At 39.4% G+C, this 27,758-nt stretch overlaps 1 protein-coding gene across 1 annotated transcript in view; it reads right to left on the bottom strand.

Moving 5' to 3' along the window:
* smarca2 (SWI/SNF related, matrix associated, actin dependent regulator of chromatin, subfamily a, member 2) overlaps nucleotides 1-22,069 on the bottom strand; it is a 78,227-nt gene extending 56,158 nt beyond the window's left edge. The window contains 10 exon segments of the mRNA XM_063896902.1: nucleotides 835-1,005; nucleotides 2,139-2,312; nucleotides 2,665-2,838; nucleotides 4,182-4,308; nucleotides 13,740-13,989; nucleotides 17,936-18,037; nucleotides 18,532-18,957; nucleotides 19,154-19,283; nucleotides 20,078-20,335; nucleotides 21,966-22,069. Coding sequence (XP_063752972.1) covers nucleotides 835-1,005; nucleotides 2,139-2,312; nucleotides 2,665-2,838; nucleotides 4,182-4,308; nucleotides 13,740-13,989; nucleotides 17,936-18,037; nucleotides 18,532-18,957; nucleotides 19,154-19,283; nucleotides 20,078-20,305 — 1,782 coding nt within the window. The 5' untranslated portion in view covers nucleotides 20,306-20,335; nucleotides 21,966-22,069.
* Nucleotides 22,070-27,758: the final 5,689 nt, after the last annotated feature.

The following is a 27,758-nucleotide window of genomic DNA, read 5'->3' on the forward strand; positions in this document are numbered from 1 at the left end:
CTTGCTAGCAATGGCCTTTTTTAAGAAAAGCCAAGTCTTAAGACACCCTACCAGTGGGGTATTCACTGACATATTCATATCAAAGGAAAAAAGGTGGAAGTGTTATAAGCTTGTATCAACCACAGATTATTTCTGCCTCTCAAAGGTGTGAAATGATGTCGGGGGAGTGTGTACTGTCAGCCCACTGTGTCACTGAGTCTGACCATCACGACAGTATCTACTGGGAGAGGCTTGAAATAAACCAAATAACGAACCATGAGATTAAGGTCGTTATAAGGCATGATTCATGCCACAGCAGTGGTTGGAGCTCAGAGAGAGGACTTAATTGACTTTATGTCAGGATAAAAAGATTACCGTATACCTACATCAATACACTGTGTTTCGACCAAAAAGTCATTTTACTGCTGGGGATAGGTGATTGGACAAACATATCAGCGATTGGCTGAGTACATTGTCGAATTATTTTTTACAGCGATAATCTTTTCATTGTTACTTAATATATTTCCCACACAAACTGCGTGAAATCAACTACACTTGCTTGTTGGAAAATGTAAACACACTACCAAACACTATTTACTGCTTTGGTCAAGCTCCAGAAAATGACATCCTGGGTGTTGATGCTGTTGGAAAGAGGAGGTTTGACGTTAAGAGTAAAGAAGTCAGAAGGTGGTGACACGCTGGTTTGGTTCTTTCCGTGTTGTTTTTCTGTCTCACAAAAGGTAAAACCTTGGAGCAAAACAGGGCTTTTCAGAACCTAGTAGAATACAAATCAAACATCTATAGACATGTAAAGAAGCTTTGTGTGAAAAATCACCACCTGATCTCTGTTCCTACCTTCTTTTTCTTCTTCTTCTTCTTCTTGTCCTTGGCAGCCTGGGCGGCTTTGTGTTCATACACCAGGGTGGTGAGGTTAGCCACGTATTCATCCGTCTGCTGCAGGAGGTAGGCCAGACGCTTGTCTTTCTTTTGGTCAATTAGCTTTCGGTAGCCTTCCTCATCTTCTGCCTGAGTGGGGGACAGGATGTTAATTATTCTAGAGGAGTGTTATTGGCATGTTCCTTACATCAGTCAAACAAAACCTGAAACCCACATGTTAATTTTTAGGCACAATGGCTGCTGTATTTTTACTGTCAATGCAGGAAAACTAATCTGCTTCTTATGTGTTAAAGAGGCCCTATTATGCTTTTTGGCATGCTGCCTGAAACGCCTTCAATGTACACCTCTGTTTAACTTCCGCGCCATAGTGACATCACTATGTAACACTTGTACGTGATAGGCTAAGGGGCGGTATATCTCTGAGCGGTTAACCAATCACAACAGAGCCGGGCAGCTAACCAATCAGAGCAGTCTGGTCTCTGGTTTCAGACAGAGGGTAAAAAGAGGTGCTGCATCACAGGCAGTATGAGAAAAATAAAGAGCTTTTTGAACATTAAATCATGGAGACATGTTTTAATGCATTTTATCATAATTCTGAAGCTTAAAGAGAATACATTGAAAATCAATAAATTAGAAGAACCAAAATGTTTTTTACAAGGTTTTAGTCAAATGAAACAATGTCACTAGTGCCTTTAACGTCATAATGGTCATTGTTAACTACTAGAATGTGAATCATTTATAAAAGCATCATAACAAATACATAACACAGGGAACTATATGTAAATTAATGTTGTGTTTTACATATTTTAAGTGTGTTGTTTTAATTATGTTTTGATGAATTTGACCTCTGTAAAGTGTCTTTGAGTTTTTAGAAATGACTTATTATTACCATTCCTAAAGAAAACATTGCGCCTATTGCACCGTAAAGTAAAATGGGACACATCCAAACTAATGCTCACATGCTGATTGGGTGGCCATAATAACACCCAAGCAAGGTTTGCAAGAGCGCCTGATAGCACATTTTGTTTCTAAGAACCAGGGCTGTTGATACGTCGATTGACAGAGAAATAGATCAGTGGGATTATTCACAGTGAGTAGAACACACAGTGTGGTAGACAGATAATGCTTTGTAACTCATTTATTAGTTTAATCCTTGTACAGGTTCTCTGTGTGTGTCTTTCATCCCTACAACTCTTACAGATATTAGGTTTTTACTTTTTAAAGGTGTGAATTAATATACATTTTGACTTTCAGGTCCTTACCATGAGCCTCCTCATCCTCTCCTTCTCAATTCTCTCAGTCTCCTTCTTCTGCTCCCGCTCCGTGTTGGTGTGCCAGGTGGCGATGGCTCTGGTGAGCTTCTGCATTTTCCCAGAAATCGAGCGGTGATACTCTTTGAAGTCCTTTGCATGCTGAAGGATACTGTTGAGATATTCCTGAAAAGCAAATCACAAAGCGTAAACTAGAAACATTGCACACTAGAAAAAAGAATAAAGCACTGTGGTGCCACTGCCATCTCGCAGGTTTAGTGGTGACTGTGGATGTTGATTATGAATAAACAATCTTTCTGACAGCTGCTGTGTTTTTCTCTTTATCTTCACTTCTTAAGTTATAGCTTGCAGAATTACATTTAGTGAAATATTGAATTTTGAGTTATGATGATACCTCTTGTTTCCAGGGCATTCATAACAAATTCACGCAATGAATAGAAAAACACAAAAGACCACTTTTGTTTTTTGGAAGCACTCCTGCTCCTCTCTGAACATTATTACAAACACTGTGGATCACCTGGTGTTTCTGTCTGCGCTTCTTCTCCTGCTCCAGCTTCTGCTGCTTCTCCAGCTTCTCAGTCATGCGCGCCTCCCTCAGTGTCTGCCGCTTGCTGCGTCTGTAAGCCTTGGAGTTGAGGGCCGTCTCCAGGGTGGTGTCTCGCCTCATACAAGCCACCACGTCCTGTCTCAGCTGGAGATTAGGAATTTAAATAATGTCAGAACTGTACATGTGAGCAGAAAACGTCAACCGTAGGCAGAACTGATAGAAATACATCCATCTGTATCTTAAGAGACATCATTACACTTTTAATAGCCTGAGATATTCAATTTAGTTAGTTAGTAAGTAATTTTCCTTTAAAAAAAAGTAGAAAATGTACAAGTGCCGTAGGGAACAGAGCAAGATGATGAAGTCTAAATTAAATCAGGTTTCCTAATCTTTTCTACAGATAATTATCCAGGACATTTTCAATGATGGTCCAGTTGGTATCACAGACAGGAAACACGCCACACTTTAATACATTCCTTTACTTAAACTTAGATAGTCTACAGGGCTTTTACTAGAAAAAAAAAAGTCACTTCCTGCCAAAAATATATTTATAATAGCTAATAGAAAATAATAGTTTCTTCTTGTCTTAAAGCTGCTGAGTCAAATATTGCACCTTAAACACCGGAACATGAGTTATGGTTTCTTTACTTCCTCTACAGAAAAAAGGAGAGTAAAAGAAACAATCTAATTCAGAATTCACAGTTTCAGTGTAAGCCTGCTGCATGCCACTCGTCAACCGGCAGACCGACAGGACATCCATCCCCTATTTATTCAAAGCTCCATAAAAACAAAGCTGTCTCGGCTGTGTGACGCTCTATTTGACCTCATTTTCATAATTTTGGAGTAATTATACCGTTTTTGACAAACAGAAATATGGTTTTCTGGCATCACTCTTAAATTTTAGGGGGAAAATTGGCATTTGGGTTAGGGCGCACACCAAGAGTAAGAGGGTGCAGCGCCCCTGTTACCCGGTTTAGACAAAAAGCACCAGGTTTTTCAGGTGGGAACAATGCAAATAACCATTTAACATAACGTGCATTGAGATATTCTGTAACAGTATAACATAAAGCTGTTACTGCAGGGAGTCATAGTTAAACTGGCAAGTTCTATAGGTGTTTAAACAACTAAATGGTCTAGATACTACAATATAAATTAAATTGCATGATTGTGTAAATTGCAATATTATACAGGAAGAAAACTAATTTCATCCAACTCTTTCACTCTTTAAGTCTCGTAAGAAAATAAAAGTTATGTTAAGTAACAACAGGTCAGAAAACTAACGCCTACTGTTTAGATTTGATGTGAGGAATCAATATACTCTGTGTCCTGACTCAGGACACAGAGTTTTCACAGAGAGGACACACCTTTTACACTCAGGACTCCTGAGTGTAAAAGGTTGACTCCATCAACTGAGAGTTATACATCGACTGAGTAAATGAATATTCTGTGCAGTCAAGCTGAACATGAGTGGAGCAGCTGCTGTGTACCTGCCGCTGGAAGTTGAGCAGACGCAGGGCCTTGAGCTCCACTGTGGCTTTAGTCCTCAGGTCGGGGGGCAGAGAGCCCGGCAAACTTTCCAGTTCCTGGATTCGATGTGCAATCCGAGCCTGTAACCTGGGGAACAATATGACGATGGTAAATCAAACAGTAACAACCACCCTGGAGAGAAACTCACATACTCAAACACCCCTCGGTCTGGTAAATGATCTTGTCATCAATCAGTGGATCTCTCAAAAAGAGATTGTATCCATGTTGTCATCATTTGCTCTCCGGCCCAGCGAGCATGTCAGAACCAGGGTGTTGTCCTTGATACCAAACTGTGTCCATGCATTATTCTCTGGGAGATTTGATTCATTTTTCGCTCTTCGCAAGACTTCCCAAATCAACAATACGTGGCTGGAGAGGGACTTGGAAAATAATTATCTTTTCATTGTTACTTAATATATTTCCCACACAAACCTGCGTGAAATCAACTAGCCTTGCTTGTTGGAAAATGTAAACACACTACCAAACACTATTTACTGCTTTGGTCAAGCTCCAGAAAATGACATCCTGGGTGTTGATGCTGTTGGAAAGAGGAGGTTTGACGTTAAGAGTAAAGAAGTCAGAAGGTGGTGACACGCTGGTTTGGTTCTTTCCATGTTGTTTTTCTGTCTCACAAAAGGTAAAACCTTGGAGCAAAACTGGGCTCTTCAGAACCTAGTAGAATACAATACGTGGCTGGAGAGGGACTTGGAAAATAAAAAACCATTACATTTGTACTGAAAAAAAACAACTGGCTGCAGGTACATTATGGGATTGTATTTTTAAAGAATTACTATTTGTCTGCAAGTCCCTAAATGTTATGACTCCTAAATGTATTTCCGTTCTGCTCACTGACTAATAGCCCAATCAGATACTTCATCATGTAATTGTCTCCATAATAACCCTAGAATACAAACTTAATCGAAGGTTAGGAATAGGACAAGTCTTATAAGGAACTTTATTATATTTTAAATTGAATCAGATTAGATATACTTTTATTTCATCCCATTCATGTTGACATCAATAGTGTTTATTTGTCAAACAGTTTATAGATTCTTTATCTTCATAGTCAACTGCATATATACAGTATATTTCCTTTTTTTTACCTCTCTATGTTTGTTTCTTTTTCTATTTGAAGATGATCATAGTTTAGAATTGTTTATTTCTACTGTTTAATTTCTAATTATGTGCAATGCCTTGTTTTGTTTCATGCTGCGCCAGCAACAAATATTATCTTAACAGGCATTTGCATGAGTAAAAATATAATACAATTAAAATAAAATAAAATAAAAAATAAACATTAACATTAAACGTATACATTTCAACAATAAAAAAAGATATATATGTACAAAAGAGTATGTTCATAAATAATACACAGTATAAAATATAAATATCAAAAATGTATGTAGTGTGTTTGGTGGTTAGGATTTATAAAATACTCCAAACGTAATTAATAATTGTAATGTGTAAAATATAGTCCAGGAGTATTGTATATTTCTTAATGTGTTGTTTATCTCCTGTTTTATTGTAAAGCACATTGAGTTTATTGTGTATAAATTGCGTTAAACAAATTAAATCGACTTAAAAACATTTCTCAGCCTCCTGAGTCTGGATGGCAGAAGCACCTCCTTCCTCTCAGACACGAAAAGAATATTAATGCCTGTTTTCTCGCTGTCGCACACAGTTGCCCTAGATAGGGATGACTAAAGTTGTTGTGTACTGACTTAATTGCAGCCAAACTTTCTGTCTGCAAAGTGATAATGATTTAAAGTAAACACTAAAGGTTTAGAGACGTTTCCTCGTTTACCCGAAGTGTCAGTGGAAATATCAAGGCTGCTATTATTGATTTCTTTTCACTGAACTTTGTTGTTGTTACTTTTTTTAATTGTATAGATCGGACAGTATATAGGAAGACTGAAAACAATGGAAGAGAAAGGTGTATGATAATGCAACGAAGTTTCCCAAAAATAAGAAGTAAATAAAATGTTAGATAAAGTCAATTTTCATTTGCATCTTAAAATGTGAAATAATGTCCAAACGACAAATCAAATCCAAGAGATACTCAATTTACAATAATATAAACAATTACACATTATCAAATCCTCACATTTGAGAAATTAGAATCTGAAATGTCTGGCATTTTGGGTATAAATATACGACTGGCACGATTAATACTGATTAATGGAGGATGAGATCTTTGGATGATTAAGTTAGTGTTATTGACGGATTTATTTGCAAATGGCAGATATAAGAACGTGGCCTTGCAGAATCTGGAGTGTTATGAAGGTACCATCATTAGGATTTGAGCTAGAGCTATATTAATAGATAGACTGCAGATGCTTCAGTATGTGCCTATAGGTTTGGGTTAAGTAAAGTAAAGCTGAAATGCCAAACGAGGCTTGAGGTTAACTGTCTGAATTGCACAGTTTGACCATCTAATGGCCCTGACAAGCAGCACGGATGTATAAAAAGAACTGGATACAATCATTTTATACTAATGACTTAATATTTGGATGCACTTACCCATCTTAAACGTGAATTCATCCTTTTTTTTAATAAAATGAAACAAAAAAACATAGGCAAATATAACTTTATAAGATCTCCCTTAATTACCACATACGGATATTAGCATAGAGCTCAAAAATCAAGGAATCAAAAGCTTGTGCTTGACACCTACATGACTAAACAGCATTTGAAATCATGGTTTCAGTAAGATCCTCATACAGTTTTGGAAGGGGTGCACATTAAAGGTGGATAAGCATCTTTATTCAACTTCAATTCAACAACTTCCTTGTCGCTTGTCACAAGTTGTTCAGGAGAGCAGAGAGTACACACACGTACTCCCAGTATGTAATCTGTAGTATTTGTTAACTTGTATTTTCCCTCTTTGTAACCTTTTGACCCTGGGAACGCTTGTGCGCATGCGTGGTGTGTTTGAGTTACTGGAGTAGACCGGTTACAGTGGAAATGGTGGCCACTGAGTTGTCCTGTTCTGAACTGGAATAAAGTCACTAAAGTGATATAAACGTCGTGTTTATTGAGTCTAACATTGGTAGCAGAGGATGGTTGCTAGTTACAAAATTCCGCCGAAGTTTGACGAGACCAAGCCGTACGAGAGTTGGAAAAATGAAATTAACGTCTGGACGCGTGTTACAGAACTCGACAAAGAGAAACATGCACTTGCTGTCGCCTTGGGGCTTCAAGGAAGAGCCCGGGAAATCGCAATGGAAATACCTGCAGATGACTTGGACATTGATACCGGTATGGATACGTTGTTAGCTAAATTGGATAGTGTGTTTCTAAAGGAGGAAAAAGACCGTGCATATGAAGCGTATTCTCATTTTGATAGCATCACAAAAGAAAGTTCTCTGTCCATATCGGACTACATAATTGACTTCGAGCAGAGATATAACCGGATGAAAAAGTACAATATGACGCTACCCGATGCTGTGTTAGCATTTAAGCTCTTGGACACGGCTTGTCTGGACGTGAAAAGCAGGCAACTTGCACTGACTGCGTGCACGGACTTGAAGTTCGTCGATATGAAATCGGCACTTAAGAGGATTTTCGGAGGAAAAGCGCCAGGCTCGTCAAGCGGAATACAAGTGAACCAGCAGGACGTGGCGTTCTTTACAGAGCAAAGACCGCAAGGACGAGGACAACGATACACGGTACAGACTGGACAACAGAGGCAGCCCTTACAAGGTACCAATCCACTGGATAAATTCGGTAGGAGATCAAGATGTGCCATCTGTCAGAGCACGTTTCATTGGGCTAAAGATTGTCCTCATAAGAAGAGTGAACATGTCAAACTAACTGAAGAAGAAAATGTTGACGAATGTAACATCACACTGTTTACCAAAGCTTCAATGTCTGATTCAGAAATCTTCCTGGCTGAATCCCTGGGGTCAGCTATCATTGACACTGCTTGTACTCGTACTGTATGTGGGGAGAAATGGCTGGAAAGCTATGTGAAAGACCTCAGCCCAGACCAAGTGAACCAGGTGCTGCAAACAGAAATACCCAGTAGCAGGCCATTTCGATTTGGAGATGGAAACTTAGTGTATTCCAGCAGAAAAGTAAAACTACCTGCTAAGATAGGACAGACAAAATGTCATGTTGAAGCTGAAGTGGTCAAAGCTGACATCCCACTGCTGCTGAGCAAAACATCTTTGAAGAAAGCAGGAACCATTTTGGACATGGAAAACGACCGAGCTGTGATGTTCAGACAACCTGTGCCTCTTGAATTCACTAGCTCTGGCCACTACTGTGTAGACATCAGAGACAAAGATACGGAAAAGAGTGAGCCTGAGGATGAAGTCCTTACTGTGACAGAAAACATGTCCACCAATGAGAAACACAAAGTTCTTCTGAAGCTTCACAAACAGTTTGGCCATGCCTCAGCAGATCGTCTACAAAGGCTCATTCAAAGCGCAGGAAATAAGGACAAAGACTGTGTCACTATTTTGCAACAAATAGTACATGACTGTGACATATGCAAGAGGTACAGCAAGACCAAACCAAGGCCTGCTGCAGGTTTGCCCTTGGCCTCAGAGTACAATGAAACGGTAGCAGTGGACCTGCATGAGTTGGAACCAGGTGTATGGTATCTCCATATCATCGACCATTTTACACGTTTCAGTGCTGGAAACATTGTGAAAACAAAGAAATCCTGTGAAATTGTCAACTCCTTCATTCACACATGGATAAGCGTACATGGCCCCCCCCGGAGACTATACAGTGACAACGGTGGAGAATTCAATAATCAGGAAATCAGAGACATGGCAGAAAACTTCAACATTGAGACAAGAACAACAGCAGGATACAGTCCCTGGAGCAACGGCCTACTGGAAAGACACAATCAGACACTCACCGAAATCATCCAGAAAGTGAAACGGGAAAATGGATGTGACTGGCACACTGCTCTTGACTGGGCCCTCATGGCCAAGAACAGTATGCTCAGTGTTCATGGTTACAGCCCGCATCAATTAGTATTTGGACAGAATCCTAACCTCCCCTCTGTGTTAGTTGATAAGCTACCTGCCTTAGAGGGCACCACTGTAAGTGCTAGGGTAGGAGAACACATATCAGCTTTGCATGCTTCCAGGAAAGCATTCACTGAAGCCGAATGCTCAGAGAGAATTAGGAGGGCACTTCGCAAGCAGCTCAGACCTACAGATGACAAATATGTGACAGGAGACAGAGTATATTACAAACGAGCAGACTGCACTGAGTGGAAGGGACCAGGGGTGGTTATTGGTCAGGATGGGGCTGTTGTATTTGTAAGACATGGTGGGATTCTTGTTAGAGTGCATCATTCCAGGCTTTGTAAGGTGAACACAGAGGAACACGACAAGCAGATTGCTCAAGATGATGCTAACAGAAAAGCAGAAAGTGAGGTAGGCGTGTCAAACACTACAGAAGATAGCTCAGATAGTGACCATAATACTGACAATGAACAGGAGAACATCAGTGACATGGAGGTGAATACAGGAGAAGTGTTGCACCCACCCATCACACAACCTAATGTGACACAAACTGACACAGAGCACAGGGCCTGTGGTGACCCTGCCCCTTTTGCAGGTGTAAGGTTAAGAACAGGTCAGACTGTAACATTTGTGAGCAGAGATGATGGCATTCAACATACAGCCAGAGTTTTAGGCAGAGCAGGAAAAGCCACAGGACAGCATAAAAACTGGTTTAACTTACAACATCTTGAACCTGATGGCAGTGAGGGACAAAAGGAGTCAGTTGATATGTCATCTGTTGGTAGTCTTAACGTTGAGTCAGAAGACAGGGAGGCTGATGTACTCATAGCAAAAGACATTTCATTTGATGCAGCAAAACAAGAAGAGATACAAAATTGGCACAATAATCATGTGTTTGAGGAGGTTGATAATGCAGGCCAAAAATGTGTCTCCACTAGATGGGTCTGTAGTCTCAAAGACTCTCCCAAGGGTATTGTGCCTAAAGCACGACTCGTAGCCAGAGGGTTTGAAGAGCTTAATATGCAAGAGTTACAGAAAGATTCTCCAACCTGTGCTTCAGAATCTCTTAGGCTGTTGTTATCAGTAATCTGTCAAAACCAGTGGCAAGTCCATTCTATGGATATCAAATCTGCATTCTTGCAGGGCATGGAGCTGTCTAGGGATATTTATATCCGGCCCCCTCCTGAGGCAGGCAGTGCAAATGTTATATGGAAACTGAAGAAATGTGTATATGGTCTTGCTGATGCATCTCTATATTGGTATAACAAAGTCAAAGAAACCATGCTGGGCACAGGTGGTCAAATGTCGCAGGTGGATCCAGCAGTCTTTTATTGGTTAGACGAGCAGTTTAAGGTTACTGGAGTACTTGCATGCCATGTAGATGATTTTCTTTGGGCAGGCTCGCAAGATTTTTCAACAGATGTGATTCCCCTACTGAAGTCTGCGTTCCATGTAGGGCGTGAGGAACATGAGCATTTCTCCTATGTAGGAATGGATTTTGCTACTGTTGATGGTGTAGTTCAGGTACATCAGCACAGTTACATTGAGAATTTACAACCTCTTCACATGCAACCAGCACGTGCTATACTTAGGGATGCGCCCCTTAATGACACTGAAAAAGAGCAGCTTAGGTCAAAAATAGGACAAGTCCTATGGGTTGCCAAGCAGACCAGACCAGATGTTATGTTTGACTCATGTAGTTTGGCATCTAATATCAAAAATGCTACGGTGCAGTCTATGCATGAGGTAAATAAACTTATCCGTAAGCTTAAGGCAGACAAGGTGACCCTCAAGTTCCAGCATTTAGGAAACGATGCTCTTCACTTGGTGGTTTTCAGTGATGCTTCTCTGGGTAATCTTCCTGATGGAGGTACACAGGGGGGGACATTGATTGTTCTTATGGGAGAAAGAGGAAAGTTTTCTCCTCTGTGTTGGCAGTCCAAAAGAATTCGACGTGTTGTACGAAGCACCCTTGCAGGAGAAACACTTGCTATGTCCGATGGTGTAGACAATGCTATTTTCCTTGCAACTCTTTTTTCTGAGCTCACCACTGGTAAGGCTGAACTGAATGCTCCTTCACTGGTCTGTGTAACCGACAATCGGTCCCTGTTCGATGCCCTCAAGTCAACTAAACAGGTCACAGAAAAGAGACTTAGGTTGGATATAAGTGGTATTAAGGAGCTTATACAAAGCAAGCAAATAAAAGAGATGCTCTGGTCAGACACAAAAGGCCAACTTGCTGACTGTCTCACCAAAAAGGGAGCTTCGGCTCTGGTGCTTTTGAAAGCTCTAAGTGAAGGACTGTGGAATCTGAGGTGAAAACTTTATTGCACAGACAATTCAAAGCACTGAAAACTTCGTTTGCATTATTAATATGTTCATCTTTTGTCAAAATTCAATGTAGCAGGATGTCACCGGGATGTCATTTTATTTTGTTTATGGTCATTGGATGACTTTGTATGTTTATTTGAAATCTTGTGACAAGTATTACTTGTACATTGTTTTATTATTATTTATTGTTTTTCATTTCACATAAAAAAGGATAGGGAGATTGTTAACTTGTATTTTCCCTCTTTGTAACCTTTTGACCCTGGGAACGCTTGTGCGCATGCGTGGTGTGTTTGAGTTACTGGAGTAGACCGGTTACAGTGGAAATGGTGGCCACTGAGTTGTCCTGTTCTGAACTGGAATAAAGTCACTAAAGTGATATAAACGTCGTGTTTATTGAGTCTAACAGTATTGATCGCTCAACTGTCAGGTGCCTCAGATGTGTATCAATAAATAAATGCTACTGGGATTTTTTCCCCGACAGCATGTTCAGGTGGCTTAATTGGACAGACGAGGTGAAGAGAGGTCATCTTTCAAAGGTGAGCATGGAGAACACATTCTCAAAACAAGAGCCTTGGAAGTTAAAGAAGGAAAACAAGCCACAGCAAGAAGGCCTGCGAGCCTTCCTCATATCTCCATCAGCCATGAGTGTTTTCGGAAAAGGATTCAGCCAGTGGGCTTATATCTCAGGGGATATTGGTAATTTGTGTGAACAGAAGCTACAACAAAGGCCATGGTGGTCCACAAACAAAATGTTATTCACATTATACATTTCACAGGTATGAGGATACCTGGATGGGATGGGGAGTGAAATCTGGCGTTTAAAGGATTGATGATCTCCAACCTAACCTGTTCTTTCATCAGTTCTTTTCAGTGTTATGTTGTTATTTATTTTACAGCCAATATCTATTTACGGACATAAACGTGTAAACATGTAAAAAGTGGTATTTCACTCTGCTATGTCCTCTGTCTTGGCTTTGTTGTTTTACACAAACAAAGTGCGCTAGCTCTGATTAAGGTCCCCTATTATGCAAAATGCACTTTTTGATGTCAGAAAATACCACCCTCTCTCTTTTCCTCCTCACATCTCTAAAAACGGGGGGTACAAACGAGCTGATCCAGATTTGCCACTGAGAAGTTTTTCAGAAATAATGCTTGGTGTGGTTTGGAACATAATATTGCGTTTAATCACGCCAGTGTTTAGCTGAGTTTCTCCATTAGAAACTTCTCTCTTCAAACAGATACCATGATGCTCCAAAGGGGCGTGGCCAGCTTCAGCTCAGCTCAAATTTAAATTGACAGTCACAGAATCAGCACTTCAGGAACAGGGCTGAAATAGAGGGGGATGAGGCATGCTACAATGGGTGATCTGTTTGGTATCTTGATCAAAAGCACTACTTCAAATTAATTGAGGTCAAAGAAAGTGCATGTAAAGTATACATTATGTCCAGGAGGGAAGACTTTGTGGACATCCGTTGTAAGCAACTCTAATTTAATGAAGCATCTCACAGCGACACACGCATCTACAAAGATAGTGGCCCAAAACACCGATACCTGCACCACAGATGATAGCTCGCCATCCAGTAGCTATGAACAGGTACCTATCTGTTCTACTCATTTCAGCTGACTTGCGAAAACTGCTGAGAAATCCAAATTCTTCGACATATAGCAACGTTTTTTTTACAGTTACGCAAATAGTTACTTTCCATGGTAACTACCGTAATTTCCGGACTATAAGCCGCTACTTTTTGCACAAGCTTTGAACCCTGCGGCTTATAGTCCGGTGCGGCTAATGTATGAACAAAACAGGATTTTCCCCTAATTTTAGCTTGTGCGGCTAATATTCTGGTGCTCCTTATAGTCCGGAAAATACGGTAGTTACTTTTATTATAGAGTAATTCAGTTACTAACTCAGTTACTTTTTGGAACAAGTAGTGAGTAACTATAACTAATTACTGTTTAAAAGTAACGTTCCCAACACTGGTTCAAATATAGCATAATAGGAGACCTTTAAGGGTTGACACAAACACAAACAGTGTTTTTATGGAATAAAACTGTTGAGCCTAGTTCGCCACAAATCTCAAACTTGTTTAAGCTATTCAAGACAACACACCCGCTCCAGACTTTTTTTTAAAGAGCACAACGTTCTTTATAGATCCTAGCTCAGCAAAACTTTGCTTAGGACAATAATAGCGTGATAGATACCTGTACTCTCTCTCTTGCAGGATCCCCACTGGGTCCAGGCCCTGGGGCTTCTGGATGGGCGTGATGCGGTTCTGTTTCTGCATCTGGAGCATGGGGGACACCTGCTGACCGGGAGGCTGGGGGGTCACTGAACTGCCTGGCATGGGGCCGGCTGGCACAGCAGAGGCCTGGGTGGGTGCAGGGGATGGGCGTCCACTGGCAATAAGGGTGAGGTGCTTCTGAGCGTTGGCTTGATTCTCAACTCCCTGACCTGGAGAACAAAAATGTTGTCTGTTATTGGGTCACAGACATGATGAAAATGTATTTATAAAAACAAACAAAACACACAAAGCAGCTGCTCTTGATGCATGGTAAAGCATAACACTGTCCCAACACAGATTATAGATTTACACCCCCAAAAATTAACCCACAAAATGTAAGGGCCTGAAACCAATGATCGTAATAATGAAAGGTGAGCTGGCAATACAGGTTTGACCTTTGAGCAATGACATTCAAGGCTGGCTTTTGTACTTCAACACAATAATGTGCTTTTTAGCACCAATATAGAAGGAGAAGTCGCAGATCTTATTTTTCATTTTCCAAATGTCATGTTTGTATTTTTTGTGCCTCTACTGTGACATGTTTCCATGCTTAAATGTTCAAATAGCTCTTTATTTTTTTCATACTGCCTCTGCTGCAGCACCTATTTTTACCCTCTGTCTGAAACCAGAGCCCAGTCTGCTCTGATTGGTTCGCAGGCCGGCTCTGTTGTGATTGCTCAACCGCTTAGAGATGAACCGCCCCTTAACCTATCACCTACAATGTGTCAAAGCACTAGCCAATAGAAGCGCAAGTGTTATGTAGTGATGTCACTATGTCGCGGAAACAAAGAAAGGACTTCAATTGACGTGTTCCAGGCAGGGGGGGTTACCCTATGGAGGTAACTATGGGATTTTAGCCTTTGGACACCATTTACATGCACAGAAACCTATATAACACGCTAAAGATAAGGGAAAACCCAAAAAGCATAAAAGGCTCCTTTAAGACTAGCAGCACACCAGAAACATACATATGTTAGGGGCCTTTCCTCTCCCAGGCCTGGCTCCATCTAGCCTTACCCATTTGCCTCCCCACAAGGTCACTCTTTAATCAAGACGGAGAGATTTTTGGATCACCCTAAGTCTGTTCTCTCTCCTGGGACCAATTTGCCGTCAAACCATTTCGAGGAGCTTTAGCTGTTTTGACAACCTCAGTTTTAAATTGGCCTCAGAGGGAGATGAGATTTTTTAAGAAGAAAAAGAAGATGAATCTTTATTAATCCACCCCCTAGGGGGAAATTCAGTTTTCATTCTGTTTTTATATGCATATATACCATAACCACACACAGGTAGGTGCGCACATGCATTTTTAAGCACACACACAGTTTGACACACTATACAGTTTTTACATGTTGGTTGCAAACATGCACACGCATCTGGAAAGGTGCCAGAGCAAAGGCTGCCAGTCTCCCCGGCGCAAAAGAGCAGTTGGGGGTTTGGTGCCTTGCTCAAGGGCACCTCGGCAGGGCCCAGGAGGTGAACTGGCGCCCCTCCAGCTACAAATCCACCACTTTTTTTGGTCCAAGTCCCTACAGACTGAACCACTGCCGCACACCTTTTATAGGGTTACTTGTGTATCTTTGTTTATTGATGTGTATTTAACTATTATTTTTGTTATTGAATTTTGTCACAAAATTATAATTAGTTAGACGGCTTCTCTTCAGTCCTAATGCCAGCCTTAAAGGTCCCCTACTATGCAAAATGCACTTTTTAATGTTTATCATACATAAATATGTGTCCCCGGTGTGTAAGGAGACTCACAAAGTGTCAGAAAATACAACCCTCTCTCTTTTCCTCATTACCCACATCTCAAAAAACGGGGGTACAAACGAGCTGATCCAGATTTGCTTCGGTTATGACGTCATAACCTAAATGTGGGCTGGCTTTACATTGAACTCCTGGCAACGTCTCGCCTACGTGACACGTCCCAACCTATCGTCCCCCATATACAGTGGCGAGCAGAATCCCCTCCGCAGCACCTCTGTGTGTGTGTGTTCAGCAGGATGTCTGCAGGAGGGACTCAGAGTTGTTGTTTATATAATACATATAATGTCTCTGTTCTAGTGGTAAACACTGAGAAGTGTTTCAGAAATAATGCTTGATGTGGTTTGGAATATAATATGGTGTTTAATCACGGCAGCGTTTAGCTGAGTTTCTCCGTTAGAAACTTCTCTCTTCAGACAGAGACCATGACGCTGCAAAGGGGGGTGGCAAGCTTCAGCTCAGCTCAAATTTTAAGCGACAGTCACAGAATCAGCACTTCAGGAAAAGGGCTGAAATAGAGGGGGATGATGCATGCTACAATGGGTGATCTGTTTGGTCAAAACACTTCACAGATAAGTTTTGTAATGATATTGCCCTACAATATATTGTTCAAATATAGCATAATAGGAGATCCTTAAAACCGCAGCCATGACGAGGCACAGTGGACTTGTGAAGGTGAAATGAAGCGTTACCTTTTGCCCACTTCTCATTAAACTTCACAAAACCTTAATAGGGTGGCTGCTAGCAGGAATGTCTAGAGGATAAAGGACTCATATAAGTTGTCATAAAAAAAACTTGTTGAATTTGTTAAGTGCTAGATGTAACACTTGCACATGCAGATATCCATAGGTATATGTTACCTTTTGTTGAAATACTTTTTACATCATAACAGAAAATAAATAAATGTCGCAGGACTGTAACACTGTAGCTCTACCTGCATGTCACATGCATGCACTCTGCCCTTGCATGCATTTGATGTTTCCTGTTTGTTGTTTACGATTGTTGGGGAAGTGGCTTAAGGGGGAGGCCTGAAGGTGTAGGCTGTATTCATCTGGTGCCTGTACAGTGACATGTCTCCATCTTTAATGTTCAATAAGCTCTTTATTTTCCGACACTGCCTGTGCTGCAGCACCTCTTTTCACCCTCTGTCTGAAACCAGAGCCCAGTCTTCTCTGATTGGTTAGCTGGCCGGCTATGTTGCGATTGGTTATCCGCTCAGAGATGTCCTGCCCCTTAATCACGTACATTGTGTTGGATGTCTCAATGTTACTGCAGTAAACAAAGGAGTCCAATTGAGGTGTTGAGAGGGGGAGGTGTGGGAGACTTGGAGGGAACTTTGGTATTTTAGCCTTTGCAGACAGTTACATGCACACAAACCTATATAACACACTACAGGAAAGGGAATAGGGCTGAACGATTTTGGAAAATAATCTAATTGTGATTTTTTTTCCTCAATATTGCAATTGCGATTTAATATGCGATTATTTTTTCAAGGTCCTCTTCTCATGTATTTTTCAACAAACACAAGCAATAAATCAATCATGATTACAATCGTGAACCTTGTGAGGTAGCAACAGTAGCAAGGCACGTTCTGCACAATACCTGACGTTGCGCAGCATCTTCCTTTTTAAAGCCAAAATAATTCCACACAACTGACGTGCCGCCCCTCTTTGGTACCAAACTTCCAGCCGTGCACTCTTCTGACGAGCCTGAGGCCATTGTGCAACAGGTTCAAGCGCAGCGTTGACTTCTTTCCCTGCCTGCTCGGCTTCGCTCGGCTCGGCTAGCTCGCAAGTCACGTGACCAGATCACGTGACCAGTCAAATCACAGCCTTTGCGGTTGGAAAATCTTGTTTTGTGATATCGCGATATTATCGCAAATGCAATTAATCGTTCAGCCCTAAAAGGGAAAACCTCAAAGACAATCATAGGGCACCTTTAACCAACTCTGGAGCATGTGCTGTTAGCTACGTTTGTTTGAAAAGGGTTGGAAACATTTGGCTGGCAATTTGGTTGGTTGACTAAAAACGAAATAATGGAAATCAGATGATATTTTTTGAATGCCACCAAGAGAAACAACAACAGGAATTAGCTGCTTCAATGACAAATAACTGGAATTGTACTGAACGCCTGGCTTTTCACTTGCCTGCTTATAGTGGAAATTATACCCATATATGTTCAAACCTTGGATTACAGAATCTTTCAGCACTATAAGCTTCAAAGAATTCACTTCAGGCTGATTTCAAAGAGAACCTGACGTGAGACCATACAGCAAACATCTGAGAGGAGAGTGAGTCAAAACTAATAAAACCTCACTTTGACAGGTAAATGTACACGTATGCAGGTATGACTTACCCTCAGGCCAAGGCTTGGGTCCTGTGCTTTGATTGTGTCCTTGCATGGTTGGGGTGGGGCAGGGGCTTGACTGCGGAACAACCAAAGGTGCCATTGGCATACCTTCCAACACAAAAGAAATACATATTTTAATAATTCTGTTAGTGAGTCTAATGTCACATAAATTCCGTCATTTAAAGTTGAAAACATTTTCTAGCTAATCTTAGCTGTTGAAAAAGTACATAACAAGCTTGAAATACACCCTTCATATTTCCCCTATTATAAGCGATTTGAGGCTTCAGTTTTAAGGTAGGAGCTGCATACTAAATAAATGAAACCCTAAGAAGGCTGTGATGTAGGCTGATATTTTGTTTCTTAAAGCATATTCAAGTATCAACCATAATGTACCTACATTTGTTTGATTTTGCTAACTTGTAACTTAACCTATGAGGCAATTTACCTCACCTCTACTGTAGTGAGGGGCCCAGCCCTTCGTATGTTTTTTCTGTATGTGGCCCTCAGTGAAAAATGTTTGGACACCCCTGGTTCAGATCCATTGAATGGAATCACAAAGTCAAAAGATAAAAATAAACAGTTGTTGGACTGTGTCTTCTTACCTAGAGGCCTGTTGTAAGGACTAGCACTAGATCCCTGCTGCTGCTGCTGCTGCTGCTGCTGCTGTTGCTGCTGCTGCTGCTGAAGTTGTTGCTGCTGCTGTTGCATTGTGGGTAGACTTCTCTTGCCCTGAACAGCTAGTTGGAGGTTTTCAGGCAGGGGTTGCCCACGGCCCAGGATCTTGTAGGCCAGGATCTGCGCTCTGAGCTGCTGCAGCTGCACCGGACTGAAAGCAGAGGGCCCGCGGCCCTGAGGGCTCATGTTGGACATGTTGGGCCCGGCTGACTGAGGATCCATGGGCATCATAGGGCCGGACTGGGAGGGTGGCATGTGGGGTGGTTTGGGTCCCCCACCACCTCCACCTCCTGACATGGGACTAGAAGCATGCTCATGGACCCCCATGGGGGATGGATGTGGGGATATGTATCCTACCAGAGAAAGGAAGGAGCATAATGGTTTTAAATACCAAAAGTTTGGATTAATAAACTGATAGAAAAGCAGAAAAAACACACCGTATACTGAATTTCCTCTTATCTTATCTGGTTGTTGACTGGGTTATTTTCGTTCTTAAGTTAAAAGAGCAATACAAATTCATAAAAATAAGCTTAGCTAGCGATAAGATACCTTGGCTGTGCTGGTCCATTGGACTCTGTGGTGGTCCCATGCCGCTATGCAGAGATCTCATCCCCACACCTTTCATGTGACCAAAGTGCATCGCATCTGCCATGGTCTTTTCATTCATCCCCTCCATAGACTGACGATAAAACATAAATATTCAGGATTAAGATTTATTCATTGTATACAACAAATTTTTCTGATTCAAATGTGAACTTAACACCTGAAAATCTTAAGACTGGGATAAAAATAGGCAAATCATGCTTTAAATACAGCATGTTACTCTTTCTATTCATCTTAGAAAACCTTATTAGGTCATACATTTGTCAGAAGGTGTTTATTGGGCAACATCTGTCCAAGCTTTATTTCTTAGGAGTTATATGCCAAAATTGTCAAAAAACTACAGCTTAATGTAAAGAAGAATAAATCAAAAGAAGATTTTTTAAAAATGACTGATTGGACATAGATTTTCTTTTAATTTATGTTTATAAAGTTGACTTGTTTGGTCAATATACCATAATAAACACTACTGGCCAACTACACATTTTTAACTATATTTTGTCTTTAAACATAACATAAACCAAAAGTTCTTAAATTAAAGTAACATTTTAACTTGTAATGCTCTAGTGGACAAGTTAATAATAATAATAATAATAATAATAATAATAATACATTTTATTTTGGGGGCGCCTTTCAAATCACCCAAGGACACCTTACATGTCATAGGGTAACATAGGGAGAGCTAAAACAGTGGACTTTAGAAGTTATGCCTTAGAGAAACTTTCTCAATACCTTAAACATATATTTGTTATTTCTAAATTGGTATTTCCTGTTATTTATCAGGCAACATATGTGAGGTATCTTCAATAAGCAATACCGGTATAAACTAACTACTACACTGTCGTTGTTCTGCAGTGACATCAAAAGACACACCTTATGCATAGGATACATGCCGTCCTGAGAGTATTCACTCTGTCCCTGCATGCCGTGAGATGCATTGGGTGTTCCAGGCCCAGGACTGGGTCCCATCATACTGTGAACAGAGCCTGGGGAGGGGTCAGGTCCAGGGCTGGGGCCCAAGATCGGCCCTGGGGATAGACCTGCCCCCGGAGAAGGGCCAGGATGGGACATACCACCTGATGTGTCTAAAGGGGTGGACATCTACTGTAATGCTGGGAGCATACCAGACAGCTTCAGGGGGGAAAGGAGGGACAAGATTAAATGCTATGCAATACAAATGACATCCATAACATTTCATTTGTAATGTAACGTATAACTGTTGCCCTTTACATTTTTGATTTGCATTGCATGAACAATATCATTATAAAATGTAAATAAATCAAATATGTATTGAATTGAGTACCATGTTTTAAGTAAAAGTAAGACATGACACATATTGACAGTATCTGTAGAACAAAAAAACGACTTTGAAGCCTCTTTCAGAACAAGTAAAAGTCTTAACTAACAGAACAATTTGAAATAAATCATACATGACATAAACCAAGTATTTCGAAACAAATTTCAAAAAGTTGACATCAATTTGACTGAGCACTTTCTTTGTCAAATACCTAGTTTGAAGACCACTGATTATTTACATCCCCATACTGGTTTTGGATTATTCTTATTTATTATATTTTGCCATATCACACACTACTTAATTAAATTAATCTCATATTGCTTTACTATACCACATCATTTATTTTGTTATATCTTACACTACCCTACACTATGTTATATTGTTGTACTAGATTAATAGTGTCTAATATTGTTGCGCAATTTATATCATTATGCTGTATTATGTATCATATTCCATAGTTTATCATTGTATCGTGTTATTTTGACTATTTTACTACGTTACCAAAGAAAAAACACATATCATATCATACATTTTCTGGTTTAAAATTAATTATATTCTTTAATTATTGTTATATGAATTTCCCATTATGTGTTACCGCCTTAATTATATTTTCAACTTATTTTATTCCATTTTTATTTTACTGTTTTGCAGCATTTTTTAATAATGTTGTGAAAGACGATTGATGGATTAAATGTATTATTATTATTATTATTATTATTAGTCACACTCTTATTTGTTTACATTTCTATTTCCACATGCACTTGTGTATGTTTTAAACATTGTTTAATGTTATATAACTTCTGTTAATCATCACTGTTATTATAAAGTCTGTATTTATTACTTTCTTGTACTGATGCAACCACATTTTAATCAATAAAGGTGTGACGTATCTTATGTTAGCTACTCATAATCAGCACACCTTTTATGCTGCGTTATAACATAAATCTAAATACGCCCATTACCAATAATATACAGAATATACAGCGTGGAGTTATATAAGCAGGTTGGAGAATGTTATCGTTAACTACTGACAATCCCTGTACAGTTACAGTAACGGTAGCTATCACTATGTAGAGCGTTTACTCTGATTGGATCATGGCTTCCCCAAAATCTGGTGGCCATCACGGATATGCAGACAAACTCGAAATAGGGATAAAAGTCAAACCCCCGACATGACCTTCGCGACAATTTAATAGACCTATATCAACTTTAATAATACAATTACAGGCACACCGTGTCACAAAACAAAGCAACCAGGACGCGTTATGTCTGTCTGCTTCGCTGGAGCTCTGTTGAGCTTTGCTACCTAGCTGAGGTTAGCTAGCATATCTACAAGCCTGCAAGCTAGCTCCGGGAACACAATCTGCATCAGCGAACTGTGTCAGAAAGTTTGGACAGTTAGCTGCACGCTGAGTAATAACATGTCAATATTTATCAAAAACAAAGCGCCGTTGGTCAATTTACCTTTCGGCTGAACTGTTACTGCACACCATTAGATGAAAATATTGTAATGTTTCTTCAAAATATGACTGCTGTCCGAAAGTTCCCTCCCCCTCGGTGTTGTTTTGCTGACATATTAAAGTTTTTTTACTGTTGCCTGTGCTGATTTGTCAATGTCACCGGAAACTCCCGCCTACCCCCACAGTGATTGGCTTGTCTCACGTCATTCATCTACATTTTCTGCTGCAGCCATTGCAGTAACTTCTTGCTGTAACTTTTCTTTGTGGTTGAGTGGCCATAACTGTACACAAAACGATACTCTACTCTCGTATGACAACAGACGTAGTCTAATTTAATAACATGTTTCTAATGCAGTGATAAGCAACAATACAGATGAGAAGTATGTTTGATCAACTGTAAATGGTAAACTCTTTAACATTGGATAAATAGTTTAATTTATTTTGTTGCTTTTATTTTCAAGTATACATAGTTGCATCTGTGTGCATCTTATTTACGTGTCAAGCACACAAAATCATGTAAATTATGATGCTGTCCACTGGTGAAGCCTCTTTTTAGTCTGTGCAGGACACTCATGCAGGTCAATGCAAGCCTCCAGCTGTATTGTGTTACTGGTGGCTTTAAGGAATCTGCACCTTGCTGTAGCCTTACACACATGTATACATACAGATATTAAATAATGCTTAAATAACTAGTAAACTAGTACGAACAAATATTAACGGATGTGTTGTTCAACAGAATAATACAAAACTTGGACAGCTATCTGATTTCCCCCTTTCAGGGTGGAGGAAGATCATTCTTTTTAGTCATTTTAGAGCAAACATATTGTTTGCTTACCGTGGTTAACATTGTGTCATTCCCCCGCAAATATAATTCTAAACATAACTGGAGTTTTAAACTCAATTAGTTGTATAAATGTTGACTTTCAGAGGAAATCCTTTAATCCTTCTGCAAGCCATGATGAAATCAATGCTATTCTTTTGCTGTTTGTCGAATTATGCCGTTCTTAATAAGGTAACCAAGTCTTTAAAGCTTTTAATCTCAAAATGGTGGTAAAAATGTCATCGCAGAAGCAGCATGCCAGTTATTTGACAAGTCAATTTGTTAAATTGGATTTAAAAAGGCCTGACCTATATTTGATAAAGTTATCAAGAAGACTCAGGCCTGTGGTGGAAAAGATGTCTGGAAGCATATTAGCCTGAAGAAATATTGTGACACCTGCAGTGGATTCAATATTTAAGAAGTTTCATGTTGACCCAACATCATTGAGCCTAAAGTATCTCACACGAAAAGAAGAAAAAAAATGGTTGGAGAAACTTGTTTTTATTTCACTTTGAGTATACAGTTGGGAAGTTGAGAATTCCAAAAGCCACGTAACAATTTATGTTTGTTTTTTTAACATAGTAGGGTCAATTTTGATTTTTTTTAAATGTTTTCCTTTTTTACTAGTCTTAGAGAAGACATGTAATGGATGTATTGAGCTAGACTTTGACCACCAGTTCATAAAAAAACATTTTTTTTCCTGTGGGGCTTATTTACTTTGTGGTCTGAAAGCATGGTGTGCTTTACAAATGCCTTAGAAATACAATGTATTATTATTATTATTATTATTATTATTATTATTATTATTATTATTATTATTATTATTATTATTATTATTATTATTATTATTATTATTATCATTATTGTGTCTATTCCCCCCCAACGTCAGCATCCTATATATACAACTGGGTTTAAACAAAAAATAAAAAAATAAAGCACTTTTTTTTTTATTTTACTTTGAAAGCTACTTAGGGAACTGTTAAGAGACTAAAATGTCTACAATGTCGATGTGCTCCTCCTTGCAATCCCTAAAGTGGACACAAGATGGAAGCAGTGACCAGACCAGCAGTTGCCTCAATAAACTGGTCAGTGCAGCTCGGTGGTGTCGCACAGAAGCACCTGGCAGGTAATGAATTACCACAGACATCTGAGCTCTAAACAAACATGCCAGGTACGGAGTGATTGAGTGCCAGCTGTCATTTACATACACTAAGTTAGAACATCTGATGATAGCAAAGTGGAGTTTCAAAGGCAAACCATGCAAAACAACACACAGGTTTTGTTAGGCTTCATTTGCATCATTCTGATATCAGAAACTTTGTTTAGTTTTCATTATGAAAAGATAAAGTTGTTTTCACTGGGTACTTGTTTGTTTATGCATGACTGGGCTATTCTTTTTTCTGGTCCTGTTTCTTTCCCTTCGAAGTACAGTTCATAATTTGTCTGCATTTACATCAAGTGTATCTTATCCAAATAGATTAAAAAATATATATTAAGACCTGTTTTAGGACTGAGAAATTTCAATATTCAAAATGATTTTTACTTATCTTATTAAATATTAAATGTCTTGTTCGTAACCATTTTACACACCCAAAATCCATGCTGTAGTTTGAAACAAGAACTGGCAGACTTCCGCTTTAGTGGAATAAAACACACATACACATGCTAATTTAAATTTAAGTAATTAACCGTGTACTCTGATATTGGCTATTTTTTAGACGAAAGATTGGGTCTATCTATCTATCTATCTATCTATCTATCTATCTATCTATCTATCTATCTATCTATCTATCTATCTATCTATCTATCTATCTATCTATCTATCTATCTATCTATCTATCTATTCTATCTATCTATCTATCTATCTATCTATCTATCTATCTATCTATCTATCTATCTATCTATCTATCTATCTATCTATCTATCTATCTATCTATCTATCTATCTATCTATCTATCTATCTATCTATCTATCTATCTTTTGACATTGACAGTTCAATGACCTTGTAAAAGCACTCCAGCCTGGCAGCCCATCATTTGAATACCTCACATCTCAATAAACAAAGCCTCACATTAAAACTTTGATCCTTACTTCCCCTCCTCAACAATTCTGCCCTTTCTTATATGACTCCATAAAGGATGTGCTCAGGGTTCCTGAATGTAAATTTTAACCAAATAAACAAACCTAATTAACTTTGCGGTTCAAGCCACCACCCCCTTGAAATTCACCGAGCCAGGAAAGAGCTCGGCCGCAGTCATTTGGCAGTGAAAGGGTTAGTGGTTGTGGCTTCCATTCACCTTGAAACCCTCCGTAAAAGGCTCCGGTGAACCACTGGCGTGACACTTTATTCAAAGTCTTCAGGTTTTTTAAATGGATGGGCTGAACAATGGATCACTCATGTACTGATGCAAAGAAGGTCCCTTGAATTGACCCTTCTTCCCTTTCGTCCTGTTTGTATTTGTCTCTAAAAGCGATATTTAAAATAAACCTGACCAGAATTAAATATGCTCTCAAAATATAATTGACAAACAATTAGTACTGTAACAAAGTACCTCCCTTTTTATGGGTCTGTTCTTTGTTTTTTCACATTATTGTACATTTTAAATGCCACTTCATCCAATAGAGAGTAATAATTACTTTAATCATTACTATATCTTAGCAAACAAAAGTAATTTCACAGCAAGTCACGCATAACAACTGTGAAGTCTGAAAAACATGTCATCCGTTATTATGCACCTTACTGGAATAACTGCAACTGTAATTTTTTAAGTATTGTATTTGCTGACGTTTATTTATTCTTAGTTAACTCGTACAAAATAAATCTAGGACTTCGGTACACTAAAAACAATCTTACCACTGCATAAATTAAATAACAAACTACCAATTGTGGAGATTATTCTCTTTTAATATAGACATTTCTGGCACAAATTCTCCAGCATCATTTATTTAACAGTTAAAAAGTACTAAAACTAGGTATTGAAAAGAAAGAGATACATCATTTTTTCCTCACTTATTATATTATATATTTTATTAAATATATTTAGAAGCTTATCTGTTTTGGATTATACTTGTTCAAAAAGCATCATGGACACTTGAATGTGTGCCTTGCTCTTCAGGTGTGTGCAAACATGGGGAGTGTTATAATTAGTTTTACATGAGCCACATTTGGCCGCGAGCTGTTTGCTTGCTGCCTGTGTTATTTGAGAGTCCCATTTGAATAACCAATGCTTACATTGTGGTGCACTTGTTTTATTTCAGAGTCAGGTGATGGAGTGAGTGTTTGAACAGGGAAGACAGCACAGCATCAAAATAATAAGAGGCCCTATTTGCTATGAGTACATGCAAGGAAAAATGTTTGATTAGTATGTAACAGTCTACATGTTCATGTGGCAAAGCTAAGTCAAGTTAGCCAATGATAGCAAATGCATGAAGCTGCTTGCTATGGGCCTTTCTCACAGCAGACTTTTAGTCAGAGCATTTGCATTTTTGTCATTAAAGGTGTCACCGATGAATACAATTAAAACCTTTGGTTGAATCATTATTCTTGTATTATTTAAACAGCTTTTTTTATGTTAAAAGACAAGGACAAGGACAATGCTCACACACATCACAAACAGAACAATAACATAACGCATGCACCTCCAGGAATGCCGTATCCCATAGCCTAGTATCTGACTTAACCAAATATAACAGGGAGGAGGCAGCTTATTCTATACTTAAGAGGTTCTGAAAGTCATCCAGCCATCTATTCAAACAGCTTTCAATACTGTCAAAATGTTTTTTTCTTTAATTTGTAAAAAATTCAAATGAGTCTGATTTGTCAACAGATTGAAATAGCTTGTGAGAGTTCTGTAGTAATTGATGTTTTACACGTAGGTTATGTTAATCAACCCGAAGGTTCTTGGGTATAACATCACAAGAGCAAGACCCTCTCAGACAGAATTTTAATGTCTGCATGGTTGACTTTTGGATCTCAAAGGTGTCCAGTGTGGCCCCTGTTTGTCCAAACCAAACAACATCTTTCTTGACCATCAGCTGCCTCTCCCTCATTGCTTTATCCCCTGGCCTTCTGACCACTGTTTGTTATTTCTCTCTTCAAGTGCTTCTCGTGAAAGGAAAGCTTCTGCAAGATTTACGGGCAGGTGCACCGTGCCCTTTCTCCATCACTCCACCCTCAATTTCTGCCTGTCGGTGCTCAATTTGTGAAAGCTGCTTTTGAGCTCTCTCGAGGGACCGCCGTCTGATCCAGAGCAACAAACGCAGAGATCTTTTTCCAAGATGGTGCCGGGGTCATGCATGAGGCTGAATAGAGAGGAAATGCTGTCAGACTAAAGTCTCTTTGTAGTTGCTTTTGTTGCAGGTGTTCTGCCATTCATTGTTAAAGGTCTCTGTTTAATATTACAACCTGCCTGACATCTGGTGGCCGGACCAAGCTGGAGCTCATGATGATCAGGGATAACCTGATGTCTGCTAATATCTTCTGACAGACTACACATAGGCACAGATGTTGATCATCAGCAGATGATGTGTAAGCAAATACTGCTCAGTTTGACAGAAAAACTGATAACAGTTGTGTGTTATGATCTGTCTACTTTACATCTACATCTACAAAGTAATTGGTGCCTTTGAAATTGCTAAACAAAAATGGGTAAGTACTTGATTATGATTAAAGTACCTTTGCCATATAGTAATATATTGTAACATCTGGCTGTTTACGGTTAGAGAACAATCACAGATTTAAAAAACCTGACAGGCTTTAGGGAACAGAAAGCTTTCAATCAATCAAAGTTTATTTATATAGCCCGATATCACAAATTTTACATTTGTCTCAGTGGACTTTATTGGTAACTTGTAGATAGAATAGCTCAGGAAAAATGGGAGCGAACAACATCATACGAGGCAACGTATGATGTTGTTATAGAGCCCCACATAGGCTCTATAACAACATCATATTACTTCCTCATTTGTTCTCAATGC

This window comes from Eleginops maclovinus, chromosome 12 (genome assembly GCF_036324505.1).
Source record: "Eleginops maclovinus isolate JMC-PN-2008 ecotype Puerto Natales chromosome 12, JC_Emac_rtc_rv5, whole genome shotgun sequence".
NCBI lineage: Eukaryota > Metazoa > Chordata > Actinopteri > Perciformes > Eleginopidae > Eleginops > Eleginops maclovinus.